The sequence below is a fragment of the Chlamydotis macqueenii genome, chromosome 13, assembly GCF_036417535.1.
Source record: "Chlamydotis macqueenii isolate bChlMac1 chromosome 13, bChlMac1.mat, whole genome shotgun sequence".
Classification (NCBI taxonomy): domain Eukaryota; kingdom Metazoa; phylum Chordata; class Aves; order Otidiformes; family Otididae; genus Chlamydotis; species Chlamydotis macqueenii.
In genome coordinates, this window is record NC_141568.1 from 4,334,497 (window position 1) to 4,355,198 (window position 20,702).

At 35.9% G+C, this 20,702-nt stretch overlaps 1 protein-coding gene across 2 annotated transcripts in view; it reads right to left on the bottom strand.

Annotated features, from left to right (window-relative positions):
* Nucleotides 1-20,702, bottom strand: part of CDH13 (cadherin 13) — a 476,767-nt gene that overhangs the window by 146,750 nt on the left and 309,315 nt on the right. For both annotated transcript variants that reach the window (XM_086757908.1, XM_086757907.1), the window contains exon 7: nucleotides 4,583-4,761. In XM_086757908.1, coding sequence (XP_086614034.1) covers nucleotides 4,583-4,761 — 179 coding nt within the window. The remainder of the gene's footprint in view (nucleotides 1-4,582; nucleotides 4,762-20,702) is intronic.

Sequence of the window (20,702 nt, forward strand, 5' to 3'; positions counted from 1 at the left end):
AACTGAACCAAGCTTAAGTTTTCTCTGAATCACAGAACACTTGAACTGGTTTTCTTGAGAAGAGGTGTTTAAAAACATGTGTGACAGCATATAGTCCACCACGCAGCAGATATCTCAAACTATTTCTTAACCTTAATTCAAACAAAGCACAGCAGTTCCTATCAAAAGCAAAAGCATATTACTCCTCAAACTGTGCAAGGTAAATATTTCACTTAGCAACTGTAGTGGCAGCTTTCTTATAGTACTTTAGTCATATAAAATTTATACAAATCACATAGCTACTTTCCTGCAGAGCAGAGGGTTCTGTAACACTGGTAAAATAGCATTGTGGGTAAGCAGAAAAACTGATTACTGGCCCATAAAGCAAAGTACTTGTACAAGAGTACAAGTGTTTTCTCCTCCTATGCACATGAGGAGCATTATTTTTCTTTCACTGCAGGGAAGCATCACTTTGAATTGGACTTTCCATCCCTGAAATACAAAATTCAGGACATTTCCTCAAGGTTTCTTTCCTCTTTTTTTCTTCATGTCCCCTCTTTTTTTTTTTTTTTTTCTTCCTTTCTTCTTCTGTTGTGCTCTATTTCAGGTCACTTAGATCATACACTTTGATGGAGGGCATCCTTCTTCTCTGAAATTATGAATCAAAATGTATTCTCCAATGGATAACTGGAGGTATAATTTGCCCCCTAACACTCTTCAATCTTTATGCTGACACATTCAAGGATGCCTAACTCCCACAAGAAAAACCCCACATTAATCTTCAAAAATACATCCTTACCTGCCTCCTGAAAATGAAAATGGATGTTCTCTGAGAAATTATCTGCAATAGTTTTGCTACAATCTCTGAGGATCATGTACTTGGAAACAATTTTGAATCTGAAAAATTTATAAATAACACTACGCTGGTAGATTCAGGCCATACAAATCCTGCATGGTACTAAGTCCTTCCCTGGAGGCACAAAGTTCTCAGCTTCCCTTCACAGATGTCAACAGAAATCAAAAGCACTCAGCAGCTTGCTGGATGTAATCTGTGGGATTACTGCATACACTTTTTCTGCATAAGGAAAAGAATGACTGTTACTTAATGCTTTTGTAGGTGATACTACACTACGGAAAGGCTCCAAAGCAGATACAGTCGCCCATCCATGCTAAATCAAACATCCACTCAATTACTACCAAAGTTAAAAAAAAAAAAAAAAAAAAAAAAAAAAAAAAAAAAAGCTAGATTGAGTTGCCTGTCCACTTTCAGATCCCCAAAGAATAAGACCTAAGATGACCTTTCTGTTTCTAGATAGTGCAAGAAAGAAAACAACCCTAAAGAGAGTGATGCCTTTCACATCACATATTCCTTCTGCTGCCTTATGCATAGAAGAGCTTTGGAATAGCCTTTGAAGGAGAGGTCACTTAACACTCCATGGAGCGCTCCCATCTCTCCATACTCTGAATTTAGCAAGAGTGCTAATAAATGCCAGTCACAGAAAAAAAAATTTTGAAGGCTTGTAGGAATTTAACAAAATTGTCCTCACTGTGAGCTGATCCTGTGTAGCTAAAAGAATAAGGAGATGCACAGTTGAGGATCACCAGGAACAAGGTGGTACTTTCCGTTTTCATTTCTTTTACATTTTCTTGCAGTTCAAAAGTGTCTACTTAGAATTTACTTTTAATTCTAAAGTACCACCAGAAAAAACCAGCAACTTGCTGAAGTTGGAAAAATAATATGGACTATATGGTATGTGCAAAACCTGCCAGATGCAAAACCTCTCATGTCTCAGTATCTGCCAGTGGGTGATACTCCCAGTCTCCTGTTCCCTCTGATGCAAAAACATGAAATAAATGACATTTAAAATCTAAAAAGACCAAAATCAAAAGAAAATTCCAAGCAATATATATTCTGTTAATTTGTCTTAAATGAAATAGAAAGTCTCCCAAAAGCATCAAGATCCAAGCAGTGGTAAGACTTACTAAAAGAGATGGAAAATATGAGTAATTTTAATCCATGTTTTAACAAGCTTTGAAAGAGTTCATTTCACCCTCTGATGCATATGCATATGATTAATGAGAAATAGCTTTATCCCTTCTCCATGTGCATCTTAAGAGAAATTTTTACTTTAATTCGGCTTCTTTATTGGTGTCTAGGGCTAATACAGTTTTAAACAGTACACCTAAAAGGAACAACTAAGAATACACTTTTGACTGGTATTCATTTTTAAGATTCCACTAGAAAACAAATACAGCAAAAAAAAAAAAAAAAAAAAAAAAAAAAAATACCCAGGAAAAAAACAAAGGCAATTGACTCAATTCAAAGTTGAAGTAAAATATAGAAGCTGCTGGTTTGAATTGGCAGTCATGAATAATCAGATTCACCAGGACCAATTTTGCCATTTCTGGAGCTATAGAATTCCCTAGCAGGGAATTCCCCTATAAATACTGTGCCTACCTTTATGAGCTACACCCAGTTGCCTGCAAATACTGCTGACTCAAATCTCACTCATCAAAAGGGATCAGCTGAGTTATTCAACATCCATTCCCTTTTCAAAGGAAAGGAAAACAATGAAAAAGCTTGCTGTTCCCTGTATGTGCCTACTATAATACATTCTCTGCTGAGATGCCAACAAAAGCAGGGTAACATCGGAGGAATTAAAAGCATTCCTCTCTTCTGTTCGCAAATACTGTTTCATGTGGACTTTGTCCAACCATCATTCAATGCCTCTATCTACATTTTTTTTTTGTCGTCCGATGTTCCGCACCTAGTTGCAAGGCTTTCAGGGGAAAGATTGTTTCTTTGTTCCTTGTTTCTACAATGCACTTCACAGAAGACTGTGGTAAATAGCACTCAAGATCTACAGAGGTTCACCTGAGAAAATATACCACCACCAAGGCACTAATATCAGTTGATATTCTATTTTCTACAGAGGAGTGGCAAATAGTACTTCTTCCTGCCCACCAGTTTTCCAGCATCCTGAAAGTCACTTCTTCAAGCCTGGTGATACGCAGATACCTTATTCCCTAAGCAGCAGCTAGACATTTCCACCTGCAAATGTTATTTCTGTCTCTCTCTACCTGAGACACAATTCTTTTACAATAATTCAATTTCATGAGCTGCACAGAAACACATAAGAGTTATTTATATAGCATCAAGATTATGTTGGTAACAACAATTTTTCAGAACAGGATTATTAGGTCACTTGTCCCTAAAAGCTGCTATTACAGTTAAAAAATAGAAATTATACATCTTTGACCATGAATGACTAACTCCACAGATCTAAAAAAGGAGGCATGGTTACCAATTTCTACACAAGACATACATAAGCAGGAAGGGGGAGAGGAGGCTGAACCCACAAAGATGACAGAGTGCACAACACAGAGCATCTTGCTAAGAAACAGAAAACACACTTCTCCCCCAAGCCTTTCACCTGACAAGGCAATATTAGTCTGGACTTCAACTGCAGATAATGCTTGCTTTTAGCATTAAAATTTTACACAGCCCTACATTTTGGCTCATAAAACATACAGCATTTGCAGCAACAACAAAAATTACTTTGCAGTTTCAACAAGAGTGCAGCTTGCCATGTCACCTTCAAAGTAAAGGTATTGAATCGACTATTATTAAAAATCATGAAGAATTCAGATCTTGCTTCCAGGATATACTACCCAGCCATAAATACCCGTTCGATTGAGGCCAGACTTCTTGTATGGAGACAGCATCATTATTTCATGAATCACCAGTGACCTTTGGAAGATACTAGGAAAAGCAAGCATGTTCATTCCCTTCCATTGATTTTCTAATTTTGAGTAAATTGGTTTAATCTGGGGAACGGTTACCTATTAGGAATTAAAATACCTAAACTGAAAACAGTATAAAGCTTTTGAACCGAAACAATGAATTTAGAAGGGAAACTTGAGGCAAAAAGGTAGTGATTATATAAATCTTAAGTGGCCAGGCACACACATATGAAAGAATTTGAGTCTCTCTAAACTTAAAAGACAGATCTACAGGCCCAGACCTTAGTTTTGCTGCACTATGTGCCTGGAATGTGCAGCTGGTTTATTTATTAAATGTCTGCTGTTGGAAAAGCCTGTAGAAAAACTACTCAATTAAAATAGGAAGTGGCATGGACATCATTTTCACGTGGTTAAAACAAGAAGCAACATGCTGAATATTTAGAACATTGGTCAGTCCTGAATCTAACCAACTTAGAAGACAAGTTCAGTAAATCGGGACATATTTGAAAGAGCGTGCAAGAAAAGAACTTGGTCATGACCAGGAACCTAAGAGCACACAGGGCTACGTAATCAAAGGAAATGGTGATTTATAGAGTAACTGTTTACAGTCATCATTGTATTGGTGTCCAGATCTCATATTCTGACAACTAAGCCTTTGTCTTAAGAAATTGGCCTACTTTATTATCTTCTGAACATGAAATGATCACACCTAAGTCTTCTTTGCTAACAATTTATGCTCTCACAATGTTAGTGATCTATAATAAACATAGATACTCCGAACCTCTTTTTGCATCCCAGAAGAACATTACAAGTACAAACATTAAAATGTCAGACTGGCAATAGGAAAATATTCACTTACCTCACGATCCAGCAGTACAGGTGACACCACTGTAACAATATCTCCCTTTTCTGGGTCAATATAGAACATATTTGGAGATGGTTTGGTAGGTGTCTGTTTGAGGATGTCATACCGCAGAAGAGCATTGTCTGTGCTGGAGTCATCGGCATCAAACGCTGTCATACTCATCACAGTTGTTCCTAAGGGAAAGGTGGACAACGGAATGCAGTTAGCAAGAACATGTAAAATTGCGCTGCCTTCACATGTGAGAACCAGGTGAGTACAATACATAATTATCTCATCAAGACTACTAAGTAATTTCAACTAATATTTAGCTTGTACTGGCATTTGTATAACTTTTACTCACTGCTGAGCTGACAGCAAAAGACTAGTGCTTCCAGTTTGCAGCAGACATATGACTCTAACTTAAGTTCCCCATATTTGTATGCTTTGTTGCTATCCATACTAATTGCACTTCACTAAACGAACTATGGATGCATCTGTTTCACCTCAAAATCTCACAGTTTCAGAACTGGTTTCACATTATAATTTCTGTCAGTAAGAAATTTTGTTGTGATTAAAGCCCACATTAGTCTAATTTCAATTTGTAAAACTTTATGAGCTTATTGTATCATCCTCAATAGAACCCTCGCCTCCTCTATTGCCAGGCTATCCTTTGAGTGATGAAGGGGTTTTTTTTCACATGGAAAATCCTAGAGCACACCATTCTGCTATAGAGTGCAATAAGGTAAACGCTGCTGACTGCACAGATTCTTAAATGACGTACAGAGGAAAAGCCTCGCTCCTCTTCTGCATCACAGTTAATAAAGGAAGGAATGAGAAGCTGCCAATTCTCTACATCGTAGTGGAACACATACTCCTGCATCACAGGATCAAGTCTTTTCCTCTCCCTTAGGTATACCAGAGGCTGAAATAGCCTACAAATATCTGTCATAGCATTCTTTTATTTGCTTTGCACAGTATATTAAGAACCAAAGAACAGAGATAATTAGACACCTAGGCTGAACCGTGAGATATTCACCCCTAGACCATTACGATTTCTCAATCAGTTAATTTATAGGTATAAATGTAAGCATTATTATTTTTTTTTTTAAATCTAAAAGTAATACATCATCACACCAAAATTAAAGTATTTCTGGTAATATTGACCTGAAGAAAGAACAAAATCCTACCAAATAACTAAAAAGTCAGTTTCAATGGTGAATCAAAGTTAAATAACAAATTAACGCAAAAGGTATTAGCAAACTTTTATATAAACAAGTAATCTATGAAGGTATCCATTCTTTTGCCCAAAAATCACAACTAAAAAAAATTTTATTTTGAATTATCAATTATTATTATATTTTTGATATTGATATATATCAATACATAGTTGTTATATAATTATATATCAATTATTATTTTTTATTTTGAATTATCAAATTCCATCACCTATACAATTTATGTTTAAGTAGCTTAGCACTGAAACCATATCATCTAACGTATGAACCACAATGTCAAAGTTAGTTACAATTCTTTGTCAGAGATTAACTCTTATGTGGTGGCTAATACTTTCTTTCCTCTCCTAGACTTTCAGTAGTCAAGTATTATTTTAAAGTATCATGATGAAAAACATTTCAAATACAACTTTTTCATTTATTAACAAGCCTGTAAGACCATATGATCTGTTCCCAGTATCCACATAGCCTTTTGTGGCAAAATAACTACCAGTAGTTAAAACCTTCTGGTACAAAGGCAGCCTAAGACATTACATTGGAAATGCCTGCAGAACCAAAATATATAATTTATGTACAATGATAAACAGTGAGTTTATATACTTTGTGAAGGTCTTGAAGCATAGATCACTTAAATAAAAAAAAATTTAAAAAAAAGGAAATATTGTGGTAAAAGGAAAAACAAACCAAGCTTCATTTAAAGGCTTACATAACAACTGCCTGGTTCACTGTTAAACACACACAACTGGCTTGTTTAGATATGTTTCTTCTTTTTTTTTCTTTTGCTGTACTTCCCAGAGTACAAAGTACTGCCTCTTGTTGAAGTGACCTTGAATATAAGCTCTCAAAGGCTTTCCTTCATTGCTACTTCAGGTAGAGTTACCCCCTTGAGAAAAATAACAGAGATCTGACAGCACGTTGCTTTTATTCACCAGTGATTAAAGGTCATACAGCTCAAAAAGAAGCTTACCACTGGATACTATGCCATGTTTTCCAATGTGACAAGATGATCCTAGCCCTGATATTTTCACCTACTTTGTTTGAAACTTCTTTAGAAGAAAAAAAAAAGAAAAAAAAGCAGCTGTTTTGAAGAATGAAGATTCACCCTCTTTTCACAAGTACAAGACACTGCTGTTTTTTAGATATTTATCATGTTTCAAAAAGATTTTTTATATTCATATTAGTAACATGTTTCATAAAGATCTCCTAAATCGCAAGACTTCAGCAATATAAATAAGGCAAATCTTAAAGGGATCTTAGAGAGTGGCCAAGTACAAGTGACATTGAATGGGTTTCAGTACACAACTCTCCTAAAAAAAAAAAAAAAAAAAAGCAATTTAGTAAGATGCTATACTCAAGTACATTACACTACCTTTTAAATGAATATACAGTTGCTACCATTATTAATCTATTAGACAAGTTGATGCTCAGCAGAGATTTAGAAACTGGTTAAAATATATACTCAGGTAGAAATCCTATTTATACAGTTGTCCTAAACAGTCCTACTGAAATATTTCTGATGATAACAGTGTGGAAGGCACATGCACATTTTAAGAGCTGATGTAAATCCCCAAATCTCTAGTTCCTCTGACATAAAACTGGCTTAATACAATGGCTGAATCTGATTTGCCAGCTGCAGTTCTTTAACCTTTCAACTCACTGGACATTATCTTGTTCCACGCAATCATGCCTTTGGTTTATACAGATTAAAAAATTCCAGCAACTCAGAAAAGCAGAATTTTACATTCATTTTGCATAGAGATGCTAGCTCCAGGAGGAAAGCTGTAGAGAATTAGATTCATTTTCTTTCCTATGTTGCACCTTTCAAAAATTTTAAGGTAGTGGTTTCTAGCTACCATCAAAGTGGCATTTATATTTAAGTAAAAGTTAGTCTAGTTTCACAAGTTCATATAACAGATATAAAAACGCACATAAACTTTGGGGTTGTCTTTAGATGTCATTTTGCATTAGTACAGCCTATATAAGGTTGTACCTGTTTTCTATTTATGAACATCAGTACAGAAAACTACACCTCTTTAGCCATCACCTCTATGCTCACATCACTACAACCAGGGGAGCTGCTGAATACTGCGGGTGAAGAAAAAAAAAAAAAAAAAAAAACAAAACCAAAACCCTTGCACTGAGCTGAGAGTTGGTGCTAGGCTTCTGCAGCCATGCTGAGAACGGCTTGTCCTCAGAAACATATTCTTTATGATCTGACAAGCAGGTTTGCAAATGAATCAGAGTTCAATGCTGCCCATTCATTTCAAAGGCACAGTGGTACCTACTCCATGTTCTGTTCCATTAAAAAAAAATATTTAAAAAACCAAATATCCACATATATAAAAAGCTAGAACAAGCTAATATTTGTGCTTGGTGCCTCAAAAATCACAACAGCTTTCACTTAGCAGCTAAAATACATTACAGGAACCTTTTAGAGAAGTCTGATAGCTATATTTCCAGGGAACAACTTTCCTATCCTAGTTGAGGTGTTCACAGAAGGAACACAGATGACCATACATTTGGGATTGGACCCCCACAAAAGATGATGTTTATAGAGATCTCCTTCCTAAAAATATAGTGACATAAATTTTTATTTTAAAAGGCTTTACAGCATACATCCATCCAAAAGAGTTTAATTCAAGATGCACGCTTTACTCCATCATAAAGTTTTATTCTTCATAAAAGATTCATTTCCCCAGACCCATAAACTGACTACTTCTAATTCAGTGTCATTTTATAAATACTTCCATTCCTGGCATCAATCAAATGCAGCTGGCTGGCTTTCAAACCACAAAACAACAGCTTGCTACATTATCATGTTAAACAATATATATTAACTTATCAAGCTGAGGAAGAAACATCTGCAAGATCAGCAACTTTATACTTCTGCTGCTGATGTGCGGATACTCATTGAGGCAGCCTTTCCCAGTAAAGGTATAGTTATGCCTGGCTCACTTCAATATTCATGCTTTACTTGTCTCACCTTCTGGGCATTTTCCCTATTACCATAATCACTCAAACCCTCTAACTTGCGCATCCCAGAGCTCCTCATCGATCAGACGTATATCCCACTAGCCCCATTGCTCCAGAGGCTGCTGCTATCAATCTGTTGATTGCTCATTTGGCCTGTAAGTTGGCTCGGAAATATTGGCAAAAAAATTCCCCTTTGGCATTAGGTAGTAAAAGACAATGCTTGCAGACTTTTGTGGTGATGGGAGCAGATGGTTTCTTGGGAAAAGGGTCTTTGGCATTTTGTTATTTACCTCTTAATAATCTTTATTTTCTTCTTTCTTCCTTTTTTTTCCCCCCCCTTTTTGGTGCCTTTTTTTTTTCTGTCAAGTTGTCAAGAGAACATCAGGAAGAGTTCAGCTGATGGATGAGATTATCACTAACCCCCTATCCCTTTCACTTATTTATTATATTCAGCTGCCAGTTTTAGAAAAAAAGCTCGCATATAGTGGAAGTGAGTTCTAGCTTGATTAAATGTGAACAACTCTCTTAAGCCTATAGCCTTAAGACTCTGAATTTGAATACTAACATGAAAATATTATCCAGTTTAAGGACTGAATAGTTTTAAATTTATGAGAGCTACAGTGCTCAAAAACTTTACACTGGTGCTCTCTCATGTTATTTTCATGCTTTTTGTGAGTCTTCGCCGCATGCTATGTTAAACGTTTTCTACATGTGCTACAGAAAGGGAAGGGTCTGCTTTCCCAATTAATGTTACTGGACTGCTGAGTTTTATTTCTATCTTCTTCACAAGTTCAGATGTACCTCCATACACTGACAATCATCAATTGCACAATGATATACTTTCAAAAAATAAAGTTATTTTAACCCAAGAAGGAGAACAGAGGACAAAAAAAATAGGATGAAAAAAAGATCATGAGGGTTACCTATATCTCTAGAGTACATAATATTTATTGCTATAGGAAGACACCAACTTTCACAAAACGGAACAAAGGAGGACAGCCTCCTGACTGCTATACTCATCATAATTAAGTACAAAATGACAGTCAAATATGTAATTTAACAACAACAAGCCCCAGGGAAACAAAACAAATAAAAGAAGAAAGGTCTTTTACAGCTCCAATCAAGTGCATTTGAATTGCAACTACAGTTATTAACTTACACGTGTTATTAAAAACTTGAAGGTCTTGCTCAATAGAGAAGACATTTAGTAACAACCAATGAGTTCAGTCTTTTAGCATATCTTATATTTGCATAGGGTAATAATTTTCTACCGTGCAGGACTTTTTCACATTGTCTGTTTTGACGTCTGGCAAATTCAGGACATGTGTATACTTTTTAAACTATAGTTTAGATGGCATCACTGATCAGTGCACTGGGCACGCCAGCATATGCAGTCAGCAGAGGTGGAGAGGTGCACTATTGAACTATGAATTGTGGAACGAAAAATAAACAAACTTCTGTTGATACACAAAAAATTCAGTAACATTGAGATGAAGAGCTGCTAAGAATTACTACTATCTATAGTGAGAGAGTGCAGTCAGAAAGAGTATAAATTGAGTAGGAAACAATGGGACCTTCCTAGTTGAACATTACAGCAAAACAGTAAAGATGTATGGGCAGGTCAACCTTTAGCAATCCTAGTATTTACCCTTTTTTTTTTTTGCGTAACACAGCTGTTTTGGTAGAATAAATTATTCATTATTGGGATTTTTTTGAGAATGAGTTATACACAGTACCGTCCCTAGCCATACTATAGGGTAGCGTCACTGAAAAGAATGTTAAGATCTTTCAGGGATCTGCTGCTCCAGGAAAGACACTGGTATATGAAATGTCAGTAAACTAATTTGCATTAGTTGAAATTATGTGACATGGAAGCTACTTTGTTATATCATGCATTGTCTTTAGTGCTATGAATGTTTCTTTCTTTAGGGTAAAATTGTTGGATGAAAACACTGAAAATTGTTAGCCCCACTGAGGATTCCCAAATCATGCATATGTCACCAGTACATACCAGGGTATGGGATTTTGTGGTAGCATATGTATGCTGAAGATATATACTCCACATCTCAACAGGCTGCAGATTTAAGCAAACCACCAAAGATTTTTTCTTAACTGGGATTCTGCCTAAGTTCTGTATCTGTAGTAAAAATGTCGCGCTCTTATGTCTGCTTCCCTTTTGATCAGTAACGTCTATTAAGAAAAGGCATGAATTACTTCTTGGATCATGACCATAAGCTATAAAAAGTCCCACTATTCTAATATTCTAACTGCCAATTCATAACATAATCTTCTATGTCAGATAACATAATTCATAAAGCAATATAACACATTCTCTTGAAGTAAATGGTTTAATGTAAATGATTATATGCATTGAACATCTCACAGCAGGTGAATACGACAGAATAGTGATTTATGTGTGAAAGAATGGCTATTTAACATACAAAGAGTAAGATTCAGCCCTAAGCACTCAGAAAACAGAGGACCCACATTCTCTCTGGAGTTTGGCTAGCGCTAGAAGTCAATCAGAAAAATCACAGGAAATAAAGACTAGATGAGACACTAAAACATCATTAAATTCACCCCCTAATAACAATGCAGATAGAGAAGATAGAGAAGAATACTGGCTTCTTTTCTGAGAGCCTCAAATGGAGAAATTTCCACAATCCCTATGTAACTTATCACCATGACAAGTGCATTTGGCAAACAACTGCCAGAAAGTTAACTCAGACCCTAAGAGGAGACAGGTCAATATCTAAAATAGCCAGGCTAAACTCCAGACCATCACTGGACCAGTGGAGAGGGAGGATGCTAAGCTCTTTCCTCACCTTTTATAAAACCACCAGATGTAAAGAGTCTGAGACTCAACACCTCTTGCCTAGAGTGCCTTGCTCATTTGCTCAGCCCTTTGATCTGAATTGTCTGACAGATGAAACATTTTGTCAGAGATGCTTACAACTCACATGATTCACCATGCTGTTTTCCCAGTTCCCATGTAAAATAGGAATTGCTTGCAATCATTCAAATTTGATTTCAGACATATACAAGCTGTTTAAATGCAGATGCAAACTTTATAGTCAAGAACAGCCAAGCAAAGAGCTTACTAAAAATATATGTTCTGCACTTATCTGTTTTATAATCCAAATGTTTTCTTTCAGCTTTTCTCTACCTTTTCTTAAATAGTTACCCATTCTTCTACTCTTCCCTGTTTCTCTGGGTGGTATAGCCCTAGCCAGAGCAACGCAAATTGCTAATAGATAGCAATTTTTAAAGTAATATAAATATATAAAGCCTGATTTAAATTTCATATCCAGAAATACCCATGAGAAATTACCTTTTGAATGTGGTAGAAAGCTTCCCATAAACCTCAAGACAGAAAATAAACCAGACAAAATTAGATTAATCATTTAACTTTCTCCCAAAAAAGAAGTTAATATCCAGTTTCTCCTAGCCTCTAAGCAGGGAGGCATTCTTAATCAAGATAAATGAAGAAAAGAAAATAGATGCTTCAAGGACTTCGCTTAGGTTAGTAAAAAAGGATTGTCAATTATTTGCATTCTGAACTTCTGGGAGAGAACCAGCCATCTTTCACTTCAAAGCCACTTTCACCTTGTCTCCATCCAGCCCTGTCGAGAAGAGTTAGTATTCTGAATATTTACAGGAACAGCAACACATATAGACTCTTCTCTTAGCCTTTATTAAACAAAACCCAGTTAATCCCTGGGAAACTAGTTCACATCCAGCTATCCATCAAGCCATGAAAGCCTCTGAATTTGGAGACCTAGTGGCACTTACCAGCTCTTGGAGGTCCAGGTAAATATCCTAGCCATATTCCAGCCCACAACCCCTGCACGGCACCAGTGTTCTCTGGAAAGGAAACTTGGGTGCACGGGTAAAGAGGAAGCTACAGTGTGTTTTGATAGGTCCACCAATATCGACTACTGGAGACCCTGGACTGTGAGGGCATACCTTAGCTGAGAAGGAATCAACACTTCAGACTGCTATTCTCTCTCTTTTAATTTTTTTTTTTTTTTAAAAAAAGAAAGAAATCCAATATCAATAACAAGTTTGACACAGATGTTTGTCACTCATATTTTCTTTTTAAGCTAGGACTGTCTGTAAGGCCAGAGTGAAACTAGTTAAATAAAATTCATGGAAATGAGAGACATCAGTGCCAAATGTAGGTTCTATATCAGTAGCATACTAAAATCTAGTAACACTTAGAGAATGAAAAGGAAAGGAGAATAATATTTTCCTTTCATTCCAACAACAAATTATTTCAAAATGAAAAAAAAAAAAAAAAAAAAAAAAAGCAATGTAATGTATTGACAGTGCACCGTAAAAATACAGTCTGTGTGGAATGGTGGAATGGGCAATAGGAAACACAAGCTGCATGCTCTGCATGAGGACTTGTTCAAGAACAAAATGGAGAAATTTTTCTAAGAAAAATTTCACATATTTCAATAGTGTCTTGATGAGGGCCACACTTCATAGATGGAAGATCTCACTCTAAGTTACCTACTTTTGTAAAGGAATTGACTGGCTTCTTAAAAATATCTTCTAAGAAAAGCAGCAATTACACTCCCCTGTCACAGTCAACTTTAATCAAAAACACGTCATTACTTTACAGAAATCACTTTAGACTATTCTGCTTTGTCCAAGTAAGGTACACTGGCATCCTTGCTGATTAAAAAGCAATAATATTACATTTTAATAAAATATCTTAGTGCAAGGTCAATCTTCCCTAATTGGAAATGCTTTTTGAGACAGTGGGCCAGAATTTCTGTTGATCTAAATCAGCCCAGCACTACTAAAGCAAAGATTTATATTAGGTGAGGCTATAGAATATAGGAATGACCTTGAAGGTCTGTATTAAGTATAGACAGCATTGCATCGCCTTTATTCCTTTTTTAACTTTCCTAATTTCTCTCTTCAGTATATATGAAACAAAAAAGAAAAGCAAAAGGATGACCTGTACCTTTTTTGTGCCTCTTCTATATTAGATCCTTTTCCTTCTTGCTGCCAGCAACTTATAATTTTTTTTTTCACATGGATATAGGTTAACAACAATACACCAACGCAGTCTCCATCAGTAACTCCACCTTAGAAGTCCTCATACTTATTCTTTGCCTCTTTAACTAATATGAACTGGTTGTGCATTAATCTCATGTTAAAGTGGGGATATAATTGAAACACCCATCCTTGTTACCCATGATTCTGTTGCTGTGATTCTCACCATCTGTATCAATCCAAAATTAAGCCACATAAGCCAAGGGTGCTTCAATATTACAAAAGCAGTGCTAATGAAAGAAGAATCAGATCTCATAACGAGCAGGTAAATCTTCTTACATAGTTTCTAGCTTCATCTGTAGGAAGCAGAGCACACACTTATTCTAATGTATCATTTCATCTTTGTATTGATTTCATAGCCAAGTCCTAGCCATTTGATCTATTAAACATCTGGAAGTTTTTATCTGAGGGATAAGTGTTTCCATCTTAATAGAGGATCTTCTAAGTGAGTTTTGTTTTTCTTTCTCCTCTCCTGCAGATGAACTACTGGATAAATTACTCGGTTGGTCTCCCAGTGTCTGTTCCATTGAAGTTATTAAAATTCATCCTGTCCAGACAATATTTCATAATGAACTTCTTCACTGCTAGACCCAGTAAATGAATTAGGCAATTGCTCCCTGTTCTTCATCCAGAGAATTGTATTAAGTCCATTGCACTTTTCTAGATAAATCCTATTAACGATGCAGTAATTCCTGTTAAAACTAGAAACAGAAGCGGAATATTTGATTGTAATGTCTCAAACTCAGTATTGAACAAAACCTTATAGAGGATCGTAAGGCATACCTTGGAAATATATCCTTTCCCTTAAAAAAGATAAATCCTTCTGAACCAAGTTCAATAGTTTCCCACAGCAAAGGAATCCTCAGTGAGGAAGGATAAACACAGTTACTCTGGAAACCTACACTTTGAATTGGTCAGCCTTTAAATCAAGGCCATTGTAACAACCCATTCTGTAATAGCATTTTAGATTAATAGAAGATGGAATGTGTTTCAGCCAGTTCCCCATCTTGAGACTGAAATATCTGCATACAGAAATCTTCACAGTCCTACTCAAAATCCTGGTTTTGATTAAATTGTATTTTAAAGCCACTGATAGCTGAATTTAATAAATGATTCAGATGCTGAAAGAGTACGCTTTTTGATTTTAAAGCAAAGTATTTGAAATTATCTTCTAAATCACGGGTTTAAAAACTCTATCCACGTATGTAACAAGAATACTGTCTGAAGTGTGTGGTATATGTTTTCAGAAGGGGCCTTGATATTCTTTCCTGAATTAAATTATTAATTAAGTCACTAAGTTCAGCAAGTTTGGGGTTAGACAGTGTGATTGATTTCACTCAGTTAAAACCATTCTGGGCTCAGATATCTCATCTTTTAAGTTTCTTAAGAGTCACTGGAGAGAGACTGTCAATTTTGGATGCAGTTCATCCCATTCTAAGCTAAAATATTAAGAAAGGTGAGATGAAGCATCTTTAGAAGTGATTAATTCTGGAGGAAATCTAACTCAGAAAAGATACCAAACTCCTATGCGCTTAAAATAGGTGACACTACTCCTATTAATTTTGCCCATCACTACAGATGTGGAAAACAGGGTTAAAATAAAATTATTCTCCCATACTTTCATTCTAGTATGATGCACTCTAAAAGATTCTCTTTTCCACTTCACGACTACTTATTGCTGAAAATAAAAGATGCTTGTAGGAAGTGTATTAGCAAGCTGCCCCAGTGCTGTGCGGGACAGCTTTACGGTCTGCACCGACACTCAACCCTTGAAAAGCAGAGGTTTGCAAGGATTAACAGCAGGCCATGGTACCACTGCTCTTACTCCCTCAGAATTGATGCATCAGGTTAGGAAAGGACCTTAAGCAACAAATCAAGTTATTTTAACTTTGCGTGCAATTGATTTAGTGTTGAAAGGGCTACATTACGTCCCTGCAGAGAAAATACGGGTATGGAATAGGCTCTGTATGCCATAAAACATCTAAATATTGACTGTGGAACTTCTTAATGTAAAATTAATAATTAAGCACAGAACAGCTTAATGATATATCACTGTCAGCAACTGGATACTTAGAGATCATAAAGATTTGCAGTGCTGTGTGCAAATATAGTGTCATTAAGTCACAGGCTTATTTAAGTATATTTATATATATGCATATATTATTTCTTAGTCCTAAAGAAAACAAGCAACAGCCAGTGCTATATTGTGCCCAAAAGAAAGACCCAGAAACATCTTTTAAATGGCAACACACTTCCACCAAGTTCTTTTACACAGCTCTCAAATTGAATGCACTTAAAATTCAAGAGGGCCATACGGCTTGCAGTGAACTATTTCAACTACTAACACTTCCTAATTCACTCAGCTCTTTCCTTAACGTCTCTCCATCATGTCTTGACTAGTTGAAGACAAAAGTGGGTTGGTTCCTTCATTCTCCAAGCTGGCTAGCAGAGATCTAAATAAAGCTATAAACCATATCTGAAGAGTGCTGTCAAGCTCTTCTTCCATAACTGTCATTGCTCCCTGGTGTTGAAGCTGAGCTTCTCATCTTGCAGAGAACTTCATACGAACCTGGAAACATGGTCTTCGGCGTGAAGAGGGCTCAAGTGTGGGGCAGCTTGGAGAGCAAATGGATGAAGCTGTATCTGTCTTTGGGCATTCATTTTGACTATTTTTTTCCTGTTTTCCCATATGGTGGTGCTACATATGCCTGTCTGAGTCCTAAACTGTAGGAAGGTAGACTTATAAACCACTTTCTGGGCTGAAGGTCACCAGAAATGGGCATAGGGTTGTACAGCCAACTAGTTCAGTCACCTCTGTACCCATTCTTGCGCAAAGCAGATGATCATTTTCTCTCCCAAAACAAACATCTGATTCCAGTTAGGACAATTTTTGTAGGCAAGGATATGAAATACCTACTAGTAGTTCAGTCCTATTCTATTCAGTGGCATATATCACGGATATAAGAATAACAGCTGAGCTTTTAATTTCCTTTTTACTTTTCAAATTCTGGACCTCAGTGAAATACTGTCCCTTGGGGAGAAGGTGGGTCTGGCTTGTGTAAAGGATGCACTGAATGGAACCATAACAGATGAATGTTCATTCTACCCACCTTCTTTCCCTATTAAAAGTAAGTGGAAAAGCAAATGAGACTTGGGAGCAGACAGAAGTGGCCCTGTCTTGGGTTCCCTGTTGACTTTTGCCCTCACAATTTCCAGTGTTAAAAATGTCAATAGCAATATACCACCAAGTTTAAAGGCAATCTGTAAACACAATTTGTCAAATACATGCATAAAGCTCCCTCCCTGCCTCAGTTCTTTGATAATTTTGAGTGGAGCCCTGGTGCAAAGTATATTGAATAATGGCAATTTCAAAAGATATCAACCTTCTAGGACAGAACCTTTGAGTTTGAGTGGGTTTCTTCCACGCAAAATTTCAGTTAGAAAAAACAAGTAAAAAATATTTTACTTTATAATCCTTGTGCTTCTGTGATTTATTAATTTGGGGGTTTTTTTCCACTAACTTATACGAAATCATACTTTCTATGGATGTGAGTTGTAAATCTCCCTGCTAGTCAACAAAGTCAAGGTCAGTACTGAGTCATAGTTTTTATATCCGAGACGTCTGCTAATATCTTTCTCTGACGCTATCATACACTTCACAATTGGATGAGATCATCAGTATATTATTACACACGATATTTATATAGGCTCAAGGGAAGAGGACCAGAGAATCCCCACTACAGCTATGCTGTAAATTCCTTGACTTTTGACAAGACCAGTAACTTTCAAAAACCCTTCAAATTTAACACCTGCTCAACAAAAACCCCTCCAAAACTTACCAACTTTGAGATCTTTAAACAATAATTATGTCTGTTTATCTACAGCAAAATACCTATGATTGTTATAAGTGAGCCACAATGATTTGTATCTACATGTCAAATTTGAAAAATCATAGCTTAAATCATACATTCATGACAGATCTTGAAAGTCTAAGACAAGACAGGTATTCCAATGAAACGCACCAGTGTCAAATGAAGTTATTCTGGATTCTTATTACATTACCAGAAACGCGCATTAGATAGCTGCAAACTCTTTTGTTCAGGGAATTCCCTCAGCTTTTTATTCAAATATACTACTTTAGAGAGAACACTTTGTAATTTCATTCACTTGAATGCCACTTACAAAACAACCCATTGATACTAATCCCAGCCGCGTTCTGTTAAGCATATTGTACTTTCCATGCCTATAACAACCAGATCTGATAATGATGGTCTTTGCACTGAATATGTATGCTGATTTAGTGCAACTAAGAATTAAATCAAATGGATAATTTGCTAAAGCAAATAAAAGGCAGCATATTCTACAAGTTTCCCAGTTACTGTAATGACACAGAACACCAATAAAGTTTATTTTTCAATCATGTATATTCACGCAAGCATTGATTTTTAAAACTACACAACTGGTTACAAATCGGTTGTGTTACCAAAAGTACAGAGATGCAGGTGCTAATACCCCAGCCTTTTGCACAGTGCTCAGAGTGTGATGTTTTCAAATAAATTAAGCTCTAATGCTATTATGCGTGTGATTTCTTCAATATATATATTTTCTAAATTCTTAAGACTTTCCCTGGTTAATAAAATTTCATCTACATTAAGATGGAATTACGAGCAGTAGTTCATAATATCATTCAGCTGCATCCCACTTGCAAAATGACCTAGTTACCCTCATTTCACAGGGGTCTTCAGATATTCACGTGCAGAAAATAAATCAATATTGTTCTGCTGGCATATCAGTTGTGGAATCTACTGAGTATACTACTCGAGCTCTACATAGAGATGCTTCCTGCTACTTCAAAATAATACGATTCCTGCGTACAGGAAACAAGTTATATCGTGAATAATTTAATGTAATTCAATGTAGTCTTACAGTTTGTTTCAAAAATCTTCTTTTTAAATGAATGCCTTGTTCACCAATATATGCCAAGGTCTGGGCACTGGATAAAAATGCCTCTGAGCTGTTCCATGTAGGACATCATGAATGCATTGCTTCATCAGGATTTGAATGGAAATGCTACAAACTGGTACCAGTGTACAGTAGTTGAAATGCTATTAGCAAAAAGTAGTTAAAAACATTTTTTCCTTCTCTAGTTGTGTGTGTTTCTAAAGCAGAGAGATCTATGTACATATCTACAAATTAGATTATAAATGAAGCATGCCACAGATGTTTATAAGTTATAATTAAAATCAACCCAGTGACCCTCAATTAAACATTTATGAAAGATTTATTCAAAAGCAGTTAACCATTTATAATTCATGTATATAGAAAGAGTATAAATGATCACTTTCTATTTTCTAGGCAAACTTTATAAAGTACTTTCATTTTATCTTCTGTCCTAGTTACTGCATGTGGAGACACTGCAATTCTAGACATGCAGTAATTTCTTGCAAGTTTTGACTTCTCGATATTGGAATGACACTGTGAATAATAATACAGGAGCATTACAGGCTCATAATAGCAAACGAATGCTTTAAGAACTGACACTACATACATTCTTAAAACTGGAATCTATTTAAATGTACTGCTCTGAAGCAAAGAGATATTTTAATATATGTACAATTATAATCGCCTGTGTGTTTTTCTTTGACATGATTTCATTTTGAATAGTATTGTTTAAATATGTAATGTAGCTAATTTTATGTATTACACACACTTGGTATAACATATACACAATAGATGTATAGATATCGGAAAAAGTAATAAATAAATAGATTTTAATGAGGATACTCTTTTAGTTTATATCAGTCTAAATGAGTTTCAGGCTTGGGTTCTTATTGACATTTTCATCTGCTGAATTATCCACATTGATTTGGCTTGACTCAAATAATAATGAAACAAGAAGCTCAGCATCATCTCTTAGCTGCTGTAGCCAACGGCCTTCCCATATGCCCTGCTTCCTGTGCATCTCGGAGATGATGCCCAGCAGTTAACTGATCCCATAAACTCAGGCAGCCCTACGGAAGCACATACCTACCTCAGTGCTCATACTTCCTATAAAGTCCAATATGCTTCCTTTTCTGTTTCTCATATTTCAGTCACTTATTTATTTAGTACTCTGTTGTAAATAACAGAAAATATAACTGTCCAGTGATGGACAAAGCAGACACATAATTTGAAGGTAGCACTGCAAGCTCTCCTTTCACGCTCCTTTGATGCATGCCAATAGTGCTCTGGACAGGCTGGAGTAATGATATCACCACGGCAGACACATTCCTCAACTATTCTACTGAATGTCAATTCCAAATTCCTTTTCTTATTTTTCTCTCCTTCTGATGCACACTTTGTGAACAAGACTGAGACCTCAAATTAGTTTCAGAGATTACCAGTAAGGCAAAGCTTTTTACTACTGATACATTGACCTATTGATACAGTTTTGCACCAGTGAGCTTAAAGATGGAAGATTACACATTCCATCAAATTTCTGAAAAATTTGGGTCCTTTCAATTTTGTTTTCTGAAGTAGAAATAACATTATCTTCACCTGATGGCACTGGTCAAGACCTGAACTCTTACCTGGTAATTAAAACGATATATGCTTTTTAAAAGTAATCAGGGGAGATATAGCATTCATACTGTTCATGTTCTGCTGCATGCATCAAAAGCAATTAGTATTAATGAAAAATGATATATGTTGAGATACAGGAGGAACAAAACATTTCTGCTCCTGCTCTAAAAATACTTCCATTAAAATCCCTGGAAATAAAAATGTGACATTACAATAAATACATTTGTTATTCAAAAAGGCTATATTTTTGCAATTCTATTGTATGTAACTGGTTTTATTGATTCTTTACAAGGTTTATTCAA